This window comes from Ailuropoda melanoleuca, chromosome 1, assembly GCF_002007445.2.
Source record: "Ailuropoda melanoleuca isolate Jingjing chromosome 1, ASM200744v2, whole genome shotgun sequence".
NCBI classification, from domain to species: Eukaryota; Metazoa; Chordata; class Mammalia; order Carnivora; family Ursidae; genus Ailuropoda; species Ailuropoda melanoleuca.
Genome location: NC_048218.1, coordinates 84085373 through 84105331, shown reverse-complemented (window position 1 = coordinate 84105331; position 19959 = coordinate 84085373). Strand labels below are relative to the sequence as shown.

Sequence of the window (19959 nt, the reverse complement as noted above, 5' to 3'; positions counted from 1 at the left end):
GGCCGGCCCGGGGGAGCGCCCGGGAGCGCGAGGGCCACAGCGGCGCCGCCCGCCGGCAGGGCCGCGCGTCCGCTCCGACCGCACTCGGGCGCCTCGACTGCAGCCGCTTCAGAGCTGCGTCTGGGCTGGCCGGGCGGGCCCCGGGGTCCTGGTGAGTGTGAGGGAGGAGCGGGCCGGCGGCGTGCGGACGCAGCCTCCCACGGGAGAGGGCAGGGAAGACCCGACGGCGTCTTTTAAGAGGAAACCCTGCCTCGGTTTTATGGCGGGATGGCGGCCCCTCCCCCATCCCGGAGGCAGTTCCACCCCCCGCGGAGGACGTCTCGGCCCCCTGCTGCTGTTTGCCTTATGGCGCCTTTGGGGTCGGGGTTTGGCAGTCCCCTCTGGTCCCCTGGCCCTCCTGGGCCCGGCGCGTGGCGCGGGCGTGGAGGCGGCTGGGTCCAGGGTGCTCCTGCGCGGCCGCTCTGACCCGTACGGTGTCCGGGGGCGGCTGGGCTCCCGACGCCGGTCCGTGCCAGGCTGGCCCTTGGCCGTGCGGAGCGGCTTCGGGACCCTCTGGCAGCGCATCCCTTGTTCGCCCGCGAGCCACGGCCGCAGAAAGCAGGCGTCCGTCCTGGCGCTCTCGTCTCCGGCCAGTCGCCTGGGCCGCTCCTTAGGGTGCTCATACACCCCTTTTGGTTTTCTTTTTCAGTACAACCTAGGAACGCGAGTAATATGAAGCAGCTTATGTCTTTGCAAAGAGGTAAAAAATTTGTACTTGGGCAAAGACTGACTCTCAAGTGGGATGTACCGTGGGTTCTAATTTAAAAACTCTCCTGAAACATTTTTGTGTTTCAGTTCTTTTAAAATCTGGAGAGTATATACTTATTTTGAAATGAGGGTGAAAAAGAACTTGCTTTTAAAATCTTATTGTAAAAATGGAGCTTTTGATTGTAAATACTCGCCTTGTTTTGATACCAGTTAGAGAATATTTATATTATTTGAAAAGCTTTAGATGTTGATTTATTTGATATAGGTACTGATTGCCTGTTATACAGCATTTTGTAGACATTTTTGTTAAAAAAAATTAAAAAATGACAGGTGGAAAGATGCTGATATGTATTTTGTAAGTTAAAAATTTCATGTTTCGTGTGGCATGGTGTCATTTTTGTAAATGTAATACACACACACCTTAGCATAGGAAAATGTCTAGATGTCTATATACCAAAATGTTAACAACGGTTTTTCTGGGTGAATAGATGCAAGGTGATTTAATTAATTTAAATTAATTTCTAACTTTTTTTCTGATTTTCCTCCAGTGGCATGTATTACATGGGTAGTTTGTTAAGTGGGGAAGAGGGAGTGAATGATAAGGTTTGTGTGATTCAGAATCTTCCCCACAAGAGGAAGACTAGTGAGCAATGTTCATATGACATCTTTGAGTAAAAAGCCAAACTTCTTCATCAGGACAGTTATGTATACAAAAAGCACATGAGAATATTTGCTGAAATGAAGGATGGTTAGCATTTCTGGTCTTGAGTAGGCATCCTAGCATCGTGCCGAAAGGGTGCCTGATAAATGTTTGGGTATTGTTCAGCCCTAAGTAGGAGTCAGACCTTTCCTGATCAAGGTGATCCTATTCCTCTCACCTGACAGTCTGAATCCAGGCCAGCTTGCAACGTTAATTTTAATGCCATGCTTGGTTTCCTTTACTTACTTTTTCATTCTTCAAGTTGGAAAGAATTTAAAGTGTATTCTGAAATAGCAAGAGGCTACTTTAATGTTTGGCCAATAGTTTCCATTGTTCTCCTTGATAGTTTTAGAACATTTAAAACATGAAGTGTAGTGCTTTGGGCTGTATAAATTCTGAAAGTGTACAGAAGGAGTATTAGGAATAAGTCTTGAGATTTTAGTTTATTACATAATAAATTTTTGATTTTTGAATGCACTTGATTGGCTTTGAAGGGTTCAAGGAATGCTATTTGTGTTAGGTGAACCGTTAAATATAGAGATACTATTTCTAATCTCACTGTTGTAGGTTTCTTTGGGTGATTCCCTTCCCTTCCTCCCAATTGGTGACTGAGTAAGAACTGGAAGATGTAGCTTGCTGGTAATAGCGATTAGCAATGAAAATTACTTACACAGAATTAGTTGTTCAAAACTCAAGAGCAGAAGACATGCTCTTTCAGCTCTGGTTCTGCCATTTAGTTGAGTTGACTTTCACTGAATGCTTCATCACTAAAATTGGAGTGAGTTTGGTGGTAACCCCTCTACGTACTTCACAGGATTGTTGTGAAGATCAAATAAAATAAGAGGAAAATGCTTAATAAACTAAAAAGCACTATCTTATTACTGTATGATCACATCACCTGGAGTTTTCATTAATATGCCCAGAACTTAGTGAAGCAGCAAAAATAGTGTGTGCACCTCAGGTACCTTATTTACCCTTAGAAACAAGATGGTCTCAGTAATGATACCAAGTTCTACCTGCTATGTATATCACTTTGACAAAGAGAAAAGCAGCATATAAAGCTGGTGGAGGAAACGTCCATTTCTTTTTCTGACATTCCTTACTTGCCCACTTCTACAATGAAAGAACACTAACCTGAAATGAAAGAGATGATTCTGATTCTGACACTAATCTGTTACTTGAGTTGGGGTGATCACTTTTATCTCTCTATTTGTTTCCAAAGCATGCGCTTTAAAATTAGATCTTTACTCAAATTCCAGCTCCACCACTTATTAAGAATTGCCTTAATTTTACTGTGCCTCAGTTTCCTCGTCAATAACAAAGGGTAAATAATCAATTTTGAGAAAGTGTATATTTTTCATATTATAGGATTAAATAAGATACAGCATTGCACAGCCTGGCACATGATTGGTCATTGTCCTTATATTGTTAAATAATCTATAAGGACTTAAACAGCTTGAAGTCTGATTTGGTTTGCTTTCATTGTATTTGCTTTCATTGTGGCTGAAGAAGCAGATTTGTATTCCTATTTGTATTCCTATTTTCCAAAGCTATAGCTTTAGAAGGTAAATTCATTTCAAAGAAATGACACATGTATATACTCATATATTTATCAGTTTTTAGTGCTTAATACAGTATACTCAAAAGATTATTTATACTTGAATTAATTCCATGCAACTTTCCAGTTAATTAAAGACCTGGTGCCATTATGTTCTTGAGTCTCAGAAGTGAAATACATTTTTGCTTATATGACTTCTGTTGTGTTTTTTCCTACAGGCATTTTTTACCATCTGTGAAAACTTTCCTGTAATTCATTTCTCCTCACTACAGTATTAAGAATTATACCAAGTAAGTGGAATGTGGTAAAACCAATTAGTCAATTTTATAACAGTCCGTGGGAATTTAATCATTTAATGATTAAACAAAAGTTGCTGCTTGTTTTGTTCAAAATAGAATGTTGAATATGACCTTATAAATAAGAAAAGGATTTTTTTCTTGAAAATTATATTCTGAGCTTCTATGTGATGAGTATATTTTCTGGAAGTCAGGGGATCGATATAGATTTGTAACAATATTTTTATAAGGGAATATATCCACCTTTAGCTTGAAAACTGTATCAAAATATTCCCATTTGTAAGAAATATATGTCTTATTCTTAATAGGGTACTATAACAATTTTTTTAATAAAAGATAATTTAAGAGTATGGCTTATTGTAATTATCCAGTCCTCAAAATTACATCAGCATTTGAAATGGACTTCTCAACCTCACCAAGAAAAAAAAAAAAAACAGGTGTTAGTGTCCTGCCTTTAAACTTGATCAGAAAAATAAATCCAAAATATAAACGGAAGCATTGTTTAGCACTTCTCTTACAAAGTAGATTTTCAAGTGGCGCACACATTTCTTATTACCAGTAAGTTGTTTGGTTAGAAGGAATATTTATAAAATATTAACAAATCTTTATTTGTGGTATTTTTGTTAAATTTTTCCATTTTTAGATTGAAAAGATATGAATGAATATCCTAAAAAAAGAAAAAGGAAGACATTACACCCTTCTCGTTACTCAGGTCAGTCGGTTATTTTAAAGTTGGGCCTTGGATTAAGTCCCATGCATTTGTATTCTTACCATTTTCTCATAAATAATCAGATAACAGTTAAATATCTGGGTCAATTTTTAGGTAAGAGAAAACTTTAAGTTCTCTGAATATATATTCCTCATTGTCCACCATGTGCTAGGCACACATCAGAAGTTTACAGACATTATTTAATACTTACAACTTAATGGTTGATAGGTATTTAAAATTAGATATCCAAGGTTGCATGCTTATACAGCATAATTGAGATTTGCTTTTGTGATTCCCAAATTTGTTCTTAAGGCACAACATTAACCTTGGTGGAAGATATTTGGATCATTGGGAAAAAATTTTTATCCTATACATTATTTTCAGAAATGTGAACTTTATTTTAATTATATTATTTTAGGTCCTTTGGTTGAGGTTGCTCTGCTATCTTGGCAATAAGAGAGGTTTTAAGAAGCGAGGTTTTTGATTTGACTCATGGAATTCAAGAAACAAAACAGAGGACATAGAGGAAGGGAGGGAAAAATAAAACAAGATGAAATCAGAGGAAGACAAACCATAAGAGACTCTTCATCATGGGAAACAAACAGGGTTGCTGGGGTGGGGGAAGGGGCTAACTGGGTGATGGACATTAAGGAGGGCATGTGATATAATGAGCACTGGGTGTTATATGAGACTGATGAATCCCTGAATTCTACCTCTGAAACTAATACTATATGTTAATTAATTGAATTTAAATAAGTTTAAAAAATAATAAAGTATATGTTGGTGCAAAAAGAAAAAGAGAGAGGTCTTTGGCCTCTTGTAACTAATCTCACATATCGATGTTTGAGACAGTCTCTGACATACCTGCTAGCCCACCCAAGCTACACATTCTTCATATTTGAGGAAATTAAGCCTGATTTACTGCCTCCTAGCCCCCCCAGACAAGACTTGAAATGACTATTCAGAAGCCCTAATTGGTCCACAGACCATTTCCCCTGTGCCTTGTGCATTCTCTTCACTACATGGCAGATCTTCTTGGTAGTTAATTCAGTGTTAATTCAATGTTTTTTGCAGTTAGTACATTTATTGCATATTTACAGTCTGTGGAATCCTGACAGTAAGGCAGGTCTATCTTTGTGTGCTTCAAGTGTTATATTGTAAGTCATGTAATTTGTGTTTCTTTCAAAGCTCAATGTCAATATCAGATCTGAAATATAGAAGCTTTCAGAATTGAGGGAAATATTAATACCTCATTACAAATATGAAGATTTATATATGTTGGATAAAGGGATGGCTGTTATTAAATGTATACATTTTAAAAATTTTTCGAATTTTGCTCTTATGTTCAGATTCCTCTGGAATAAGCAGAATTGCAGATGGATTCAATGGAATTTTTTCTGATCATTGTTATAGTGTTTGTTCTATGAGACAACCAGACTTAAAATATTTTGACAACAAAGGTATATCTAATATTTTCCAAAATATCCTTTAAGTTGCTTTTATGTATTTTTATTTCTTACTTGAAAATGTGGGTGAAAGTTATCACTTTTAAATGGGCAAGTATTCAGTCTGTTTAAATGTAAGGAAATGACGTTTTTTGAAAGAAAGCAAGTGTGAATTTTTAATTTTTAACATTATTTCAGACCTATAAATAAAAAGCACACTTTCCTAAGTCCATTTTAGGTGGCAAGGAATTGGTGGAAAAGTAAGACTGACCCAGAGCTGGAAGCATTTATGATGAAAGGTTAGGAATAGTGTTACACAGTTCTTCCACTCAGCTGTAGTCTAGAGGGCTAATGGAAGGAAGGAGCAGAGGGTGAAGGATTTGGTGTTTTTCAGTCTTGCATCTTTAACTGACTTTTCGAGAGCGTTGGGTAAATGATAAAAATTTGCATTTACTGTCTTCTTTCTTTGCAACCATCAAAACTGCCAATTTCCTTGAGCTTCTATAAGAGACACAGAAACATAATTTTTTAAAAAGCATAAGGAGTTGGAGACATTTGTAGGAGCTCATGTTTGGCTTAATTAGAGACACAGATGGTTACATACAGAGATATTTATTGATATGTCCATGTATATGTAGCAATATACAAACGTTTTTACTCTGTTAGCTGAGAGGGCCTAAAAGAAATGATGCCCCAGTAGGAGTGAACCCAGATTTTGGTTTCTAAAACCATTCTCCAACAAAACAAACTAGCACTTAGAGAAATGGCTGGTTCTAGCTCTGAGGTGGGAAATACGTATGATGAGCCTGGAGCGTTTTGTAGTGCCAGAAAATAAGGAAGTACTCAATACACGCACACCATACAGGTACGTCAGAGGAACACAGGAGCCAACTAAAAGAGCTCCCAGTAGCCAAAGCTGAAACAATTTGAGAGAAAAAGAAGAATTATAACTCAAAATATAAAATAAATATTCCTGAGTCCATACTGATGTGATTGAATGAGTAAATAAATAGAAACTGTACAGAAGTCCAAATTATTTATGCAGACGCTCCTCCCTCAAGGAGGTGGAACACAACTTTCCTCTCCTTAAATGAGGACTGCATACAGGGACTTCGTTCCAAAGCATAGAATATGGAAAGTAAAAGAGTGATTTTATAGCAGAGAAACCTGACCGATACTCCTTCAACTAGGTGATCATGGTCAACATCTACAGTAATATATCATGTTAGTACTACACACCCTTGATAGGATGTGATAAAAATGGCAGCTTGCCTTTCTCGTCTACCTCTAGTAACCCATAATCCCAGTCTAATCATGGGCCATCCTACAAAATACCTGACACTCCACTCCTCAAAACTGTCATGGTCATCAAAAACAAAGTCTGAGAAACTGCCACAGCTAACAGTATCCTAGAGAGAGGGGATAGCTAAATGTAATGTGGAATCTTAGGATCTTGAAACAGAGAAAGGACCTTAGGTAAAAATTAAGGAAATCTGCTTGCTTAAGTATGGACTTTAGTTAATACCATCTTACCAGTATTGGTTATTAATTGGAACAAATGTATCATATTAGGAGAATGGGGAAACTGAAATGTAATGTAAGAGAATGGAGAAACTGAATGCAGAATATCTGGGAATTCTCTGTACTATCTTCTCAAATTTTTTCTGAGAACTTCTAAAAAATAAAGTCTTTTAAAAGCAACAGTGACATGATGATGTTGAAGCCCAGTTTTTTCTCCTGACCTGTATTTCAGTTTTCCCATGCCAACTCTAAAACATTGGGTCTGGACTGAGGGAATAAAGGCTTATTCAAACTCAGTAATTTAAACTGAAAATTCCTAAGTAACTTTAAAAAGTATATTCTAGTCCAAATGGGGCATGGATGCAAAAGCAGTTGCTTGTTTGGACAGATTTTTGTGTGTGTCTGTTGGATAATATCCCTTTTTCTAGCTAAATCTAAGTCCTTTAGTACCTGTTGGAATTCAAAATTATGTTTAAAAGGCTTAGTGCTTTGTTTAATAATAATTAGTATTTAATGCTTTGATATAAATAATAAGTATTTTTCCAAATCTCTTTTTACAGATGATGATTCTGATACAGAGACATCAAATGACTTGCCAAAATTTACAGATGGAATCAAGGCCAGAAATAGAAATCAGAACTACCTGGTTCCCAGTCCTGTACTTAGAATTCTAGACCACACTGCCTTTTCTGCAGGTTAGGGAAATCAGTTAATAGAATTTATTTGTTTATATAGATTAATGAAAAAATTATATATAAAATACATTTTTTGCCAATTTTTCAGTAGGTTTTATTTGGTAATAATAATAGACATGTTATATTTTTCAGAAAAATCTGCTGATATTGAAATTTGTGATGAAGAGTGTGACTCACCTGAGTCAGTCAACCAACAAACTCAAGAGGAGAGTCCTATAGAAGTTCACACTGCTGAAGATGTTCCAATTGCTGCAGAAGTGCATGCAATTTCTGAAGATTATGATATAGAGACAGAAAACAATTCCTCGGAAAGTCTCCAAGACCAAACTGATGAGGAGCCACCAGCTAAACTTTGCAAAATTCTTGACAAGAGCCAAGCTTTGAATGTGACTGCCCAACAGAAATGGCCTTTACTGAGAGCCAATAGCAGTGGCCTCTATAAGTGTGAACTTTGTGAGTTCAACAGCAAATATTTTTCTGATTTAAAGCAGCATATGATCCTGAAGCATAAGCGTACTGATTCAAATGTGTGTCGAGTATGCAAGGAAAGTTTCTCTACCAACATGCTTTTGATCGAACATGCCAAACTGCATGAAGAGGATCCCTACATTTGTAAATACTGTGATTACAAAACAGTGATTTTTGAGAACCTCAGCCAGCACATTGCAGACACCCATTTTAGTGACCACCTCTATTGGTGTGAACAGTGCGATGTACAGTTCTCCTCAAGCAGTGAACTCTACCTACATTTCCAGGAGCACAGCTGTGATGAACAGTACTTGTGTCAGTTTTGTGAGCATGAAACGAATGATCCGGAAGATTTGCATAGCCATGTGGTAAATGAACATGCATGTAAATTAATTGAGTTAAGTGATAAGTATAACAATGGAGAACATGGACAGTACAGCCTCTTAAGCAAAATTACTTTTGACAAATGTAAAAACTTCTTTGTATGTCAAGTATGTGGTTTTCGGAGTAGGCTTCATACAAATGTTAACAGGCATGTTGCTATTGAACATACTAAAATTTTTCCGCATGTTTGTGATGACTGTGGGAAAGGCTTTTCAAGTATGCTAGAATATTGCAAACATTTAAATTCACACTTATCTGAAGGGATTTATTTATGTCAATACTGTGAATATTCAACAGGACAAATTGAAGATCTTAAAATTCATCTAGATTTCAAGCATTCAGCTGACTTACCTCATAAATGTAGTGACTGCTTGATGAGGTTTGGAAATGAGAGGGAATTAATAAGTCACCTTCCAGTCCATGAGACAACTTGATTATTTTCTTTAACTGCCGTAATGTTAATGTAAAATAATAAATTTGACTTTCTTGGAGATGTTAAAATGGATAATTTTAAACATAACTTATGAGAATTGCTTTTAACAAGATTTTTTTAATTGTCCAATTTTCTTGGCATTGCTACATTTTTCAGTATACATTGGTATCCTGAATGTGGTATTTTCAGTGCATGGTAGTTTTAACCACTCTTGGTGTCTGTTGTCTTGTTTCTTACATAAGCTCTGATTTCATGAATTGATGAGAAACAGATGTACTAAAGAAACTAGACTACAGTTTTCCTTCCATAACCATGGGTGCTATTAACTTTTTTAAACTCAAGACAAACTCAGTTTTTCATATATGAGGTCATTAAAGTACTGCACTATCAGAACTTAAATGCAATGTACCATACAATGAAGTCCACTGATACGCCCATTAATAAGAACCCAAACCGTCCCAGATAATCCCCAACAGGAATTATCCCCAAGACTCAGTGGACTCTCCATCTGTGTAATTCTTTTAACAACACTAGGAGGCAAGTGTCATAGTAGGAAGGGAAGATCCAGTTTTGTTGGCAGTCTTTTTTTTTTTTTTAATTCCCATTCTATTTTAGCCCCTATCTATGAGTTAAATGATTTAAGATGGGAGTGAGGAGGAACTGGTAAGGGGTTAGACAATAAAAATGAACATTTCATAGCTCAACCTTTTCACAATTCATTTTCAGTTATAGCAAAGTAAGCCCAAACTGCTGATGTCAAATCATTTATTCACTGAGAAAACCCACTGAGGTATTAATCTAGAATTAGGAAGATCTGGAAGATAAGGGGTTCTGGCTTTCTTCTTGGCTTGTAGATGGCTGTCTTCATTCACATGGTGTTCTCCTTGTATGCAAGTCTGTTTCTCAAACTACCCCTTTTTATGAGGTCACCAGTCATACTGGATTAGGGCTAACCCTAATGACCTTATTTTAACCTAGTAAAGATGCTATCTCCAAATACAGTCATATTTTTAGGTACTGGGGCTCAGGATTTCAACATTTGAATTGGGGGTGGGAGAAAGAGACATAACCACAATTCAATAGCAACTTCTTAAATAGCAGTATCACAAAGATATGATTTTGTCTATCATTGAACTCTAATAAACACTGCTGCTGACAAACAGTGTTGTTGAGGAATATTGATATAGTTGAAGAGATCAATTTACGACCTATGGTTTTCCCACTACAAGAACCATGGAAATTTAGTCTATTTTGAGAATGGTGGCAGCAACAAGTTTTTTCAAAACCAATCATTTTTAGCTCTACTACTGTCATTTATGCGTAATTGTATTACTAGAAACTCATCTGATTGGAACATTCCGGGTAGGGCTACCTGTTAGAAATGTTTCTGAGAAGACTTAATATCAGAGTGGCTTAAACTGGAAGAGAACCTTAGAAACCATCTGATCTAAACCCTCTAGTTCTCTGAGTTTCTTGTAGAAATAGGCCAAGGTCACAAAAACAGTTGTAGCAGACAAAAGTGGAATCCGAGTTATTTGGATTCCAGTCTGATAATGTTTCCATTATGCCATGTTACATTAAAATCTAAGCTTCGTCCTTGTGTTTTTCATGACTACTTAACCTAGCTGTTGGGCTACCTTCTGGGTAATTGTTTTTATGCCTTTTTTATATACAACCACCTTCAAGAATTTTATTTTTAGGAAACAGACTAAATAAGTAATGCCTTGGTGGGTTTTTTTCAATTTTGTATTTTATTGCTTTTTTTTGATCATCTTAGTAATCAAAATAATTGTAATGAAACCTCTAGAGATATTAATCCAAGTTTTAGAACCATGTAATTTTTACTTTTTGATGTATATGCATCTTGAGGCAGTTTGTCCAGTAAAAACCTTTTGCTTTGACTCAGCTTTCAAATAAGTCAATGGCACCATAAATTGCTTGGATAGCTGATTTATATTTTTAGCTTAAAGAACTTATTTGGAAAAACTAACTAAAAAGAGACTTTTCTAACTACTGGGTTTTTCCCCCTCAAAAACAAACATTTCCACTGAACTCTTGTGATTTGAAGCACAGTTTAAGTCTGAGAATACATAACTGATAGTAATGTTTATTCACTACAATAGAATTCTTGGCAGCAAGAATTCTTGGCAGTAGTGTTGGGCCATTTTTTTTCTTGCTTTATCTTCACCTTGCAATGACTTATTACTTAAGAAATTCCAAATTTCCCCTGTACTCTAAAATTTGAAAGTGATTCTGCACTACTCAAAAGCCTCTCTTCCTGTTTGTAAATTCGCCAGTTTTACCATTTTAAATCACCTCTCTTAGATTTCCTGAATCTGTGTCATCACATACTAACCAGCTTCTCCATTTCACGGAGTCCGCAGCCTGTTAGGTAATTGCTGAATTGTTGGCAGGTGTAGTATATGAAAGGTTTTTTTTGTTTTTTGTCTTTTTTAATAGACTAACACTAGTCCTAATTTTTAAATCTGATTTGCAAAACATTGTATTACTTAATTTCTGGCACTTTACCGTTAACCTTACTTTTGCTTGTTTTGTCAGTATTACTACCTTTTGCAAGAGGTTTAATATGTTTCCCAAACCACTATGATTCACTTTTAATGGAATTTTAATGCCTAAAAAGCACTATGACTTAATACAAATTTGAAAAAGCTAATAAAAATCAAATGGCCACAATCCTCTTGGGAAGCAGATTGGTTTACCAAAAAAATCAATATTCGTTAAGAATTTAAGTGAAAACAAATAAAGACCAAACTTCCCAATGGAGAAGAAAATTTGGTTGGTCAGGTTTACCCTATAATTAGCACAGTCTCATTCCTATAAATTTAAATGAGATTTGGGGATATATATTCCTTTGCCTATAACTTTCAGTTGTGATGACTGAAGATAGAGTACCTACAAGAATTTTTGTTCATGGCATTTAGGTTATGGATTTACATGTACTCCTTATATTGGTTTAGCTTTCCATAAATTAATCTTTTAAGACAACATTCAAATCTAAGAGAAAGAAATGTGTACATTTGTGTTGTAAAATATAAATTCACAAAGCTAAAAGTTGTCGTGTAATTATATGAAGTTGTATGTTCAATTTGTAAATTTAAAAACTAAAATTTTAAGACAGTGTTGTTTGAAGCCTACTTCATACTAGCCATTGAAAATAATTTTCTGGATAAAGACTCTGTATTAAAGCATCAGCCATCACAACTTCCTTAAGTTCATTCTCCTTAGTAATCTTGGTGTTAAACTGGTAACTATCCAAACCCAAAATAAATCTCATTTATGAAAAGTAATTTCTTCATTCTAAAAAGAAACAATTTTGGGGGTCAGTTGGCTAGCTCAGTCAGGGCATGAGACTCTTGATCTCAGGGTTGTGAGTTCAAGCCCCATGTCGGGTGTAGAGATTACTTAAAATCCTTTTAAAAAATAAAAACTAAAAAAATAATTTTCTCACATTGCTACATAGGAATATTGTATTATCTCTTAGTATTATTCCCACATTTTAAGAAGGGTGATTATTTAGACAGTTTTTTAAAGGAATTTTTGTTATTAAAACTTCCGAAAGTGTGTTATTTTTGGTCTTAAAAAGGCAAGTGAATATAACCTGAATAGTCCTTTTTTTTTTTTTGCTAAAAATACTGAGCTGAATGACCTATACCCTGAGAAATTTAATGGAAAGTATGTTTTGAATGGAAACTCAAAGTTTTCTAGTTTTTAACCTTAACCCGGATAGTGTCCACTACCAAAAAACATTATAGTTGAAATAATTGATACTTTTGTTGCCTTTCTATTTAGAATAACCTGAGAGCAGGAATTGGAATCGTTCTCATCAAATGTAATTTCTGGTGGGTAATTTTTTTTCCTTAATCCTCTATGTAAAGGCCATTCACCATTCTGTTCTGAATTTGAATTGACTGAAGTTTGAGAATATTAGATTCTCTTTTCCTGCCTACCCTGTTCATTTTATTTAGGGTTACCTCTTCTTTTAATGGCATTATTCATGTTTCTAAAACATATTCCTCTAACAAAATCTATGGTTGATTACCTTCATCTTTGCAACTCTTCCATACCTCACTAAGTCTCCCGAAAGTCTCATAAGATTAAAGTTTTCCCAATTAACAGGGTGAGAGTAAATTTGTTTTCTTTAATTCTTCTATCCTCCAAACTTTAAAATAACTTACTTCCTTCACACCATATACCACACCACTGGTTTCTATATATAAACATTTTACATGTTTCTGTCTAACAGTAGTTGGTTGTGCTGAATTTATAAATTTCAGTGTATCTATCTTGGATTTTAAGAAGCAGAATATCATGGCACAGATCTTAATAAATACTTCTTTATGGTCACAAAATGATGGTTAAGTTCCTTATGGCACTGATTCAGTGTTCTTTACTAAATAATTAAAATACTGAAGTGGAGGAACTAACCTGGAATGACAGAATGTTAGTCTGTGTGGGAGGGACCTCAGAGGTCATCTAATCCAGACTCATGAAGTGCACAGCATATAAAAATAATTGTATGTGGTACAAGTTTTATTTTCATGGTTATAAATTATAAGTTAACTGTCACATCTAATCTGATTCATGAATATTTTTACTTAGGACAAAACATCTTTTTAAGAAAAAAGCAGATTGAAGAAAAATAAGTAAGTAATGATGCATAGACGTGGAAAAAGTTGGGTAGGTGATACATGGAAGTCTGAAATTTGAGAATACAAAATTCTGATCGAGCTTCTTCATTTATAGCTTAGAAAAATGGTTATCTAATATCATTAGTCAAATCCTTTTTTAAAGATTTTATTTATTTGTTTGTTTATTTATTTTAGAGAGAGAGAGTGTGAGCACACAAGCAGGAGCAGAGGGAGAGGAAGAGGAGGATAATCTCTTGCAGGCTCCATGCTGAGTGCAGAGCCTGAAGCAGGGCTCAAACCCAAGACCCTGAGACCATGACCTGAGGTGAAACCAAGAGTCAGACACTTAAACAGCTGAGCCACCCAGACGCCCCAGTCAAATGTTTTTTAAGTTAGAATAAACGGAACTTCTAATTTCCCCATCACTCTTCAAAAATTTTTCTTTAGAAAAAGTTAAAACGTGCCTTATTTTTTTTTTCACAGAATGTTATACTAGACCCCTGAAAAGAGAAAATGACAGAGAATACTGGACCAAAACATGAGTAATTTCTAAGCCCTGTTTGCTCACTATCAATTGTATCACTACAACCATGAACAATGGACATAATGTTACTAAATTTTTCTCAAATAGTCCATGGAGTCTCTGCAACTCCTTAAAAACTTCTATTTCACTACTCTTCAATTTAACAAATAGCTCTGGAATATCTATTATCAGGCCATGTGCTCAGGGATATGAGGATAAATAAACTATGGTTCTTGTCCTCGAAGAGATTCACCATATAAGGCAGGAAACTCTTCTCTCACATTTCTGAAGTCGATTCAGTTAAATATCAAACTGAGTGACTTTTGCATTTGTATTTGTTTTATGCACAAGCTACCAGAACATTCTTGTATGTGTTGAGGTATTTTGGGTTTGTGTTGGTTTTCTTTGAGGGTGGGTGGGTGGGTTGAGTTACATATACACATAGTATACTTGTGATTAAATACTTCCAAAATATTATCCAGAATGGCTAAAATTTATATTCCCATCAGAAGATCATAATTCCCTACACCCTCACCGAAAGTTAATATCACACCACTTTCTAATTTTCTGCAAATCTGAGGGGCATAAAGTAGTACATTATTATTGCTTGGATTTGTATTATCAGATTACTAACAAGATTGAAAATATCTTAATATACTTTTGAGATATTTTGGATTCTTATTTTGCAAACTGTCTCTCCTGGTTGACTTTCAAAAGTTCTTAATAAATTTTAAATATCAGTCCTTTGTTTTCTATATACACTGCAAAAACAAAAATCCCAGATTATTATCTATTACTGATGTCTTTTGTTGAACAGAAATCTTTAACTAGATAGATCCATTACATTTTCTCTTTACAAGTTGTGCTCTCTGCATCTTGTTTACAGAATCCTCTTTAACCCCAATGTCATAAAATTATTTTCCTACATTTTCTCCTAATAATTTTCTGGCTATACCTTGCATGTCCAGGTCTGAGTTTCTTTGTGTGTTGGTATGATTCAAGTTCTTCTTTTGTTGTTGTTGTTGTTGTTGTTTTCATTCAAATGAGCCAATTTCCCTAATACCGTTTGTTAAATGATGCATCTTCCTTCAGTGTTCCTACCAATTTTATAGTATAGCAACTGCCCACGGGCATAACTGGCATACAGGTCTGTGTCTGTACTCATTCTTTTCCTCTGTTCTAGCAACAGTACCTCAGGCTTACAGTTACAGTATGCTTAAAATATTAGGGCTCTGTAATGTGTCTTAATATCAGGGAGTGTGAATTTATTCCATCTACTCTTTGGGAGAACTGTACTAGTTATTGGTGGACTTTCTCTTCTTCTGTGTAAATTTAGGATTAGTTCCAATTCCATCTGAAGTCTTGTTGTAATGGCATTAAAATTTTAAATCATTTTAGAGGGGATTAACATCTTCACAACATTAAAATTTTTCCTTTGGTAAACATTGTATATTTCTCCATTCACTCAAGTCTCTTTTTAATGTTCTTTTTTAAATTTTGTTCATGAACGTCATAGGTAGTTTTTGTTAAGTCAATGCCTGATTCTTTACAGTTTGGGTTTCTTTGGCATACTTATTTTCTAACGGGATATTACAGGTACACAGAAAGGCTTCTGGTTTTTTAAACATTGATTTTGTATATAGACACCTTTTCAGGTTCTAGTCTTCTCAGTTCTAATAGCCATCTTTGCTCAATTTTTAATGTAAATAATCATATAATCTGCTCTGAATGACATAAACTTAAGGGATTAAATGTCCTTAATAGCTCTTTTTTCTTATGGCAGAATTCGGTTGTGACTTCCACTATTATTACTAATGAGCACCGTTATTAGTGAGCAGAACCAACAATAGCAGGCATTCCGTTTTTTGTTTCTACTCTTAGATGTAAGATTCCTGAAGTTTCTCCAGTAAGTTTATTTACTGTAGGGTTTGGTAGGTAGTCTTTATTAGGTTTCTTAGTTTTCTAAGAACTTTTATTATATAAATAGGTATTAAACTTAAGCAATGACTTTTTCTGCACCTATTAAGATAAATAGGTGGGATTTCTCCTCTACTAATACAACAAATTACATTGGTTGATTTTCAGATGTTGAATTATCTTTGTATTTCCAGGAAAACCCTGTTTGGACAAAAACTTTTTTCAAACACAATGTTGAATTCAGTTAGCTAATATTTCATGAAGAATGTTTGCCTCTACTTTCACAAATGTAATTTTTCTTACTTGCACGTCCTGTCCAATGTAGTATCAAGGTTATTCTATTCTTGTAAATGAGTTGGGCGTTTCCTCTCTTGTTCTGTTCTCGGCCAAAACCTGTATGAGATAAGATTAATCTCTTTTTAAAGGATTTGGTGAAAAGTCACCTCTAAAATCATCTAGGCCTGGCTTTTAAAAATACATATACATTGGAGGGGCGCCTGGGTAGTGCAGTCCTTAAGTGTCTGCCTTCGGCTCAGGGCGTGATCCCGGCGTTCAGGGATCCAGCCCCACATCAGGCTCCTCCGCTGGGAGCCTTCTTCCTCTCCCACTCCCCTGCTGTGTTCCCTCTCTCTCTGGCTGTCTCTCTGTCACATAAATAAATAAAATCTTAAAAATAAATAAATAAAAATACATATACATTGGAAATTGCCATTTCAGTGTTTTGAGTGATTATTAACTTATTCAATTTTCCTTTTATTCCTCAGGATAATTTTGGTATTTGATAGCTTCCCAGAAATTTTACACTTCATTTAAGTTTTCAAATTTATTGGCTTTATGGTATAAAACTAGAGTAACTTTCCCCTTGATTTGTGTCTTCTTGTTTTTGACATTCTTGAACAGATTTGGCAGTGGTATGTCAAATTTATAAGTTTTTTGAATTATTACATTTTAGTTTTTGTTAATCTATTTGTTTTAGTCTTTATATTTTAATTTTTTTCATGTTTACTCTGCTGGTTTTTGCCTATGAGGTCTGTTCCATTAAAAGAAAAAAATGCATGAAATTATTTATTACTTATTATAGTAAAATGTTTGTTATAATGCGATTTATAACTCATTTTAACTTTAAAAAACAATAGTTATATAAACATGTTAATTATTATTTACAGAACTAACAAAGGGATACCGTCAAGATTTTAAAAATTCAAACAATATAAATAAAGCAAAAGTTCCCTTTGAGATTCACTATGCTCAAAACTGATTTGAATAGTTAAGGGTTTCACATAGCTATTAAGTGGTATAGTCTAGATTTTAACTGAGGTTCCACACTCTTACATTAAAAGATTTCTTCTTCAATATGTATTAGTCGAATGAACATATGAACAGATCTTGAAAGTGGTGAATGCTTTCACCCTCCACATGCTGGTTGATGCTTGAAATTCGTCCTTAAAATTTCATGCCTTTTTGCTTAATGCCTTAATGCCATTGTAAATTATAATGCTCACCAGTCAGCATTGTTTCTAGACATGTATGTATTTTATTAAGAATTAAAAATAAAATCTAGGTAGGGGCGCCTGGGTGGCACAGTGGTTAAGCGTCTGCCTTTGGCTCAGGGTGTGATCCCGGCGTTGTGGGATCGAGCCCCATATCGGGCTCTTCCACTATGAGCCTGCTTCTTCCTCTCCCACTCCCCCTGCTTGTGTTCTCTCTCTCGCTGGCTGTCTCTATCTCTGTCAAATAAATAAATAAAATCTTTTAAAAAATAAATAAATAAATAAAATCTATGTATTTCTCACTATAGAAATACATGCTTAATATAGAAAATGTGAAAATAGAGAACTAAAAAGGAAAAAAAATCACATGTAATATCATCATCCAGAAATAAAATATATGTATTAAACAATTTACAAAAATATTTGTATATACTGGTGGTTATATCTGTGTCAAGTATTTTTCTAAAACAAACTTTAATGACTACATCATATTCCATACTGTCCACATACCATCATTTATTTAACCCATCTCCTTTGGGGGAACACGGATTGTTTACAATTTTTCATGGTTTTAAATAATATTTTACTAAATATTTATTTGTATTTTTGAATATATTTATAATATTTGGTTATATATTTATAGCTAAATGTCTGTTCACATGTTTATTTTCTTAGGATTGCTGGGTCAAAAGGCCTTCACATTATAAATTTTGAATAATTTTCCCAAATAGTTCACAACAATGTGATAGGCAGTTTTATATGTCAACTTGAGTAGGCTATAATACCCAGTTATTCAATCAAACACGAATCTACTTGTTTCTGGGAAAGTATAAGTGAATAACATTTACAAGCAGTTGAGGGGTTTTTTGGGTTTTTTTTAAGATTTTATTTATTTTATTTGACAGAGAGTTAGAGAACACAAGTAGGCAGAGTGCCAGACAGAGGGAGAGGGAGAAGCAGGCTCTCCGCTGAGCAGGGAGCCTCATGTGGGGCTTGATCCCAGGACCCCAGGATCATGACCTGAGCGGAAGGCAGCCGCTTAACAGACTGAGCCACCCAGATGCCCCTACAAGCAGTTGACTTTATGTAAAGAAAATTATTTTGGGATGATGTGGGTGGGCTTGACCCAACCAGTTAAAAGGCTTTAAGAAGAGAACAGAGATTTTCCTAAAAAGGAATTGTGCCTGTGGTCTGCAGTATCAGGTCCTGCCCAAGGATTTCCACTCTGCCCCTTTAAGAGCCACTGAATCTGCCTCTTAATTAAAAAAAAGAAGGAGGAGGAGGAGGAGGAAGAGGAGGAGGGGGATTTCTATTCTGCCCTTATTGACAGCTTGCCCTACAAATATTGGATTTGCCTAGCCAGGCCTCACCATCACAGAAGCCAATTCTTTGCATTGAATCTCTTGCCCTCTGAATCCTGACTGATACACACTATAACCCTCCAACCAGCAAAGTTTGCGACTGCACATGGGCATTTACATTATAATGCAAAGTTTTCTTACATAAACAGATCTTTATCTACTGTAGAAATAGATCTTTTTCTTAAAATAAGATTTTATTTATTTATTTATTTGAGAGACAGAGCGAGTGAGAGAAAGAGCACGTGAGCAAGGGCAGAGGGAAAGGGAGAAGCAGGCTCCCCTGCCAAGCAGGGAGCCCAACGCAGGGCTCCATCCCAAGGACCCTGGGATCATGACCAGAGCCAAAGGCAGACACTTCACTCACTGAGCCACCCAGGCACCCTGAAATAGATCTTTATTGGAAAACAAATTTTGATAGAAATACAATATAAGGACTCCTAGCGGAATGATTAGCATACTGTTTATGTGTGTGCGTTTGTTTATAGTGTGGAGAGAGATTGGTAAAAGGCGATAAGGGATTAAAAAGCATAGAACACTGAAGTCAAATGATTCCAGTTTATTTTGCAATTATGCCTATGACTTTAGTATATTACTAATACTAAAAGCCATTTTTAAATGAAACGCCTCTAATTCCAGCCAGTGGACTGGCCCTTTAATAAACACTGTGTGGAATCTTGGTAGAGTCCAGTACCTAGAGGGCAACCAAAGTGACCCTTTAAAATGTAAATCGTATCAGTCCCCAAGTTTAAAACAGCTAGCCATTGCCCTTACGATAAAATCCAAACTTCTGATCTTGGCCTATATGATTCTACAGGTACTTACCTCTCTAAACTTCCCACATTTTTTTCTCCCTCCCTGCTTCCCAGATATACTGGCCTTTTCTTTCTCACCCACTATACCACTCTCCTTCCTACGGGCCTTTGGGCTTCCTGTTCCCACTGTTTGGGGCACTCTTCCTCCTATATTCCAAGGTTTGGCTTCCTGGGAAAAATCAAGGACATATTAACTCCCCAGAAAGGATCACCCTGTGTCGCTCAGTTTTTCTCATTTTTCTTCCCATAAT

General features: G+C 35.8%; 1 protein-coding gene across 4 annotated transcripts in view; it reads left to right on the top strand.

Annotated features, from left to right (window-relative positions):
- Nucleotides 1-12260, top strand: part of ZNF639 (zinc finger protein 639) — a 21627-nt gene extending 9367 nt beyond the window's left edge. Inside the window, exons 1-7 of one of the 4 annotated variants that reach the window (XM_019794114.2) lie at nt 7-151; nt 689-739; nt 3224-3295; nt 3945-4013; nt 5360-5470; nt 7537-7671; nt 7804-12260. In XM_019794114.2, the coding sequence (XP_019649673.1) occupies nt 3956-4013; nt 5360-5470; nt 7537-7671; nt 7804-8957 (1458 nt within the window). In that variant the 5' untranslated portion in view covers nt 7-151; nt 689-739; nt 3224-3295; nt 3945-3955 and the 3' untranslated portion in view covers nt 8958-12260. Of the gene's footprint in view, nt 1-6; nt 152-688; nt 740-3223; nt 3296-3944; nt 4014-5359; nt 5471-7536; nt 7672-7803 lie in introns of those variants that run through there. The other 3 variants (XM_034662569.1, XM_034662578.1, XM_034662576.1) reach the window with 3 other exon arrangements.
- Nucleotides 12261-19959: the final 7699 nt, after the last annotated feature.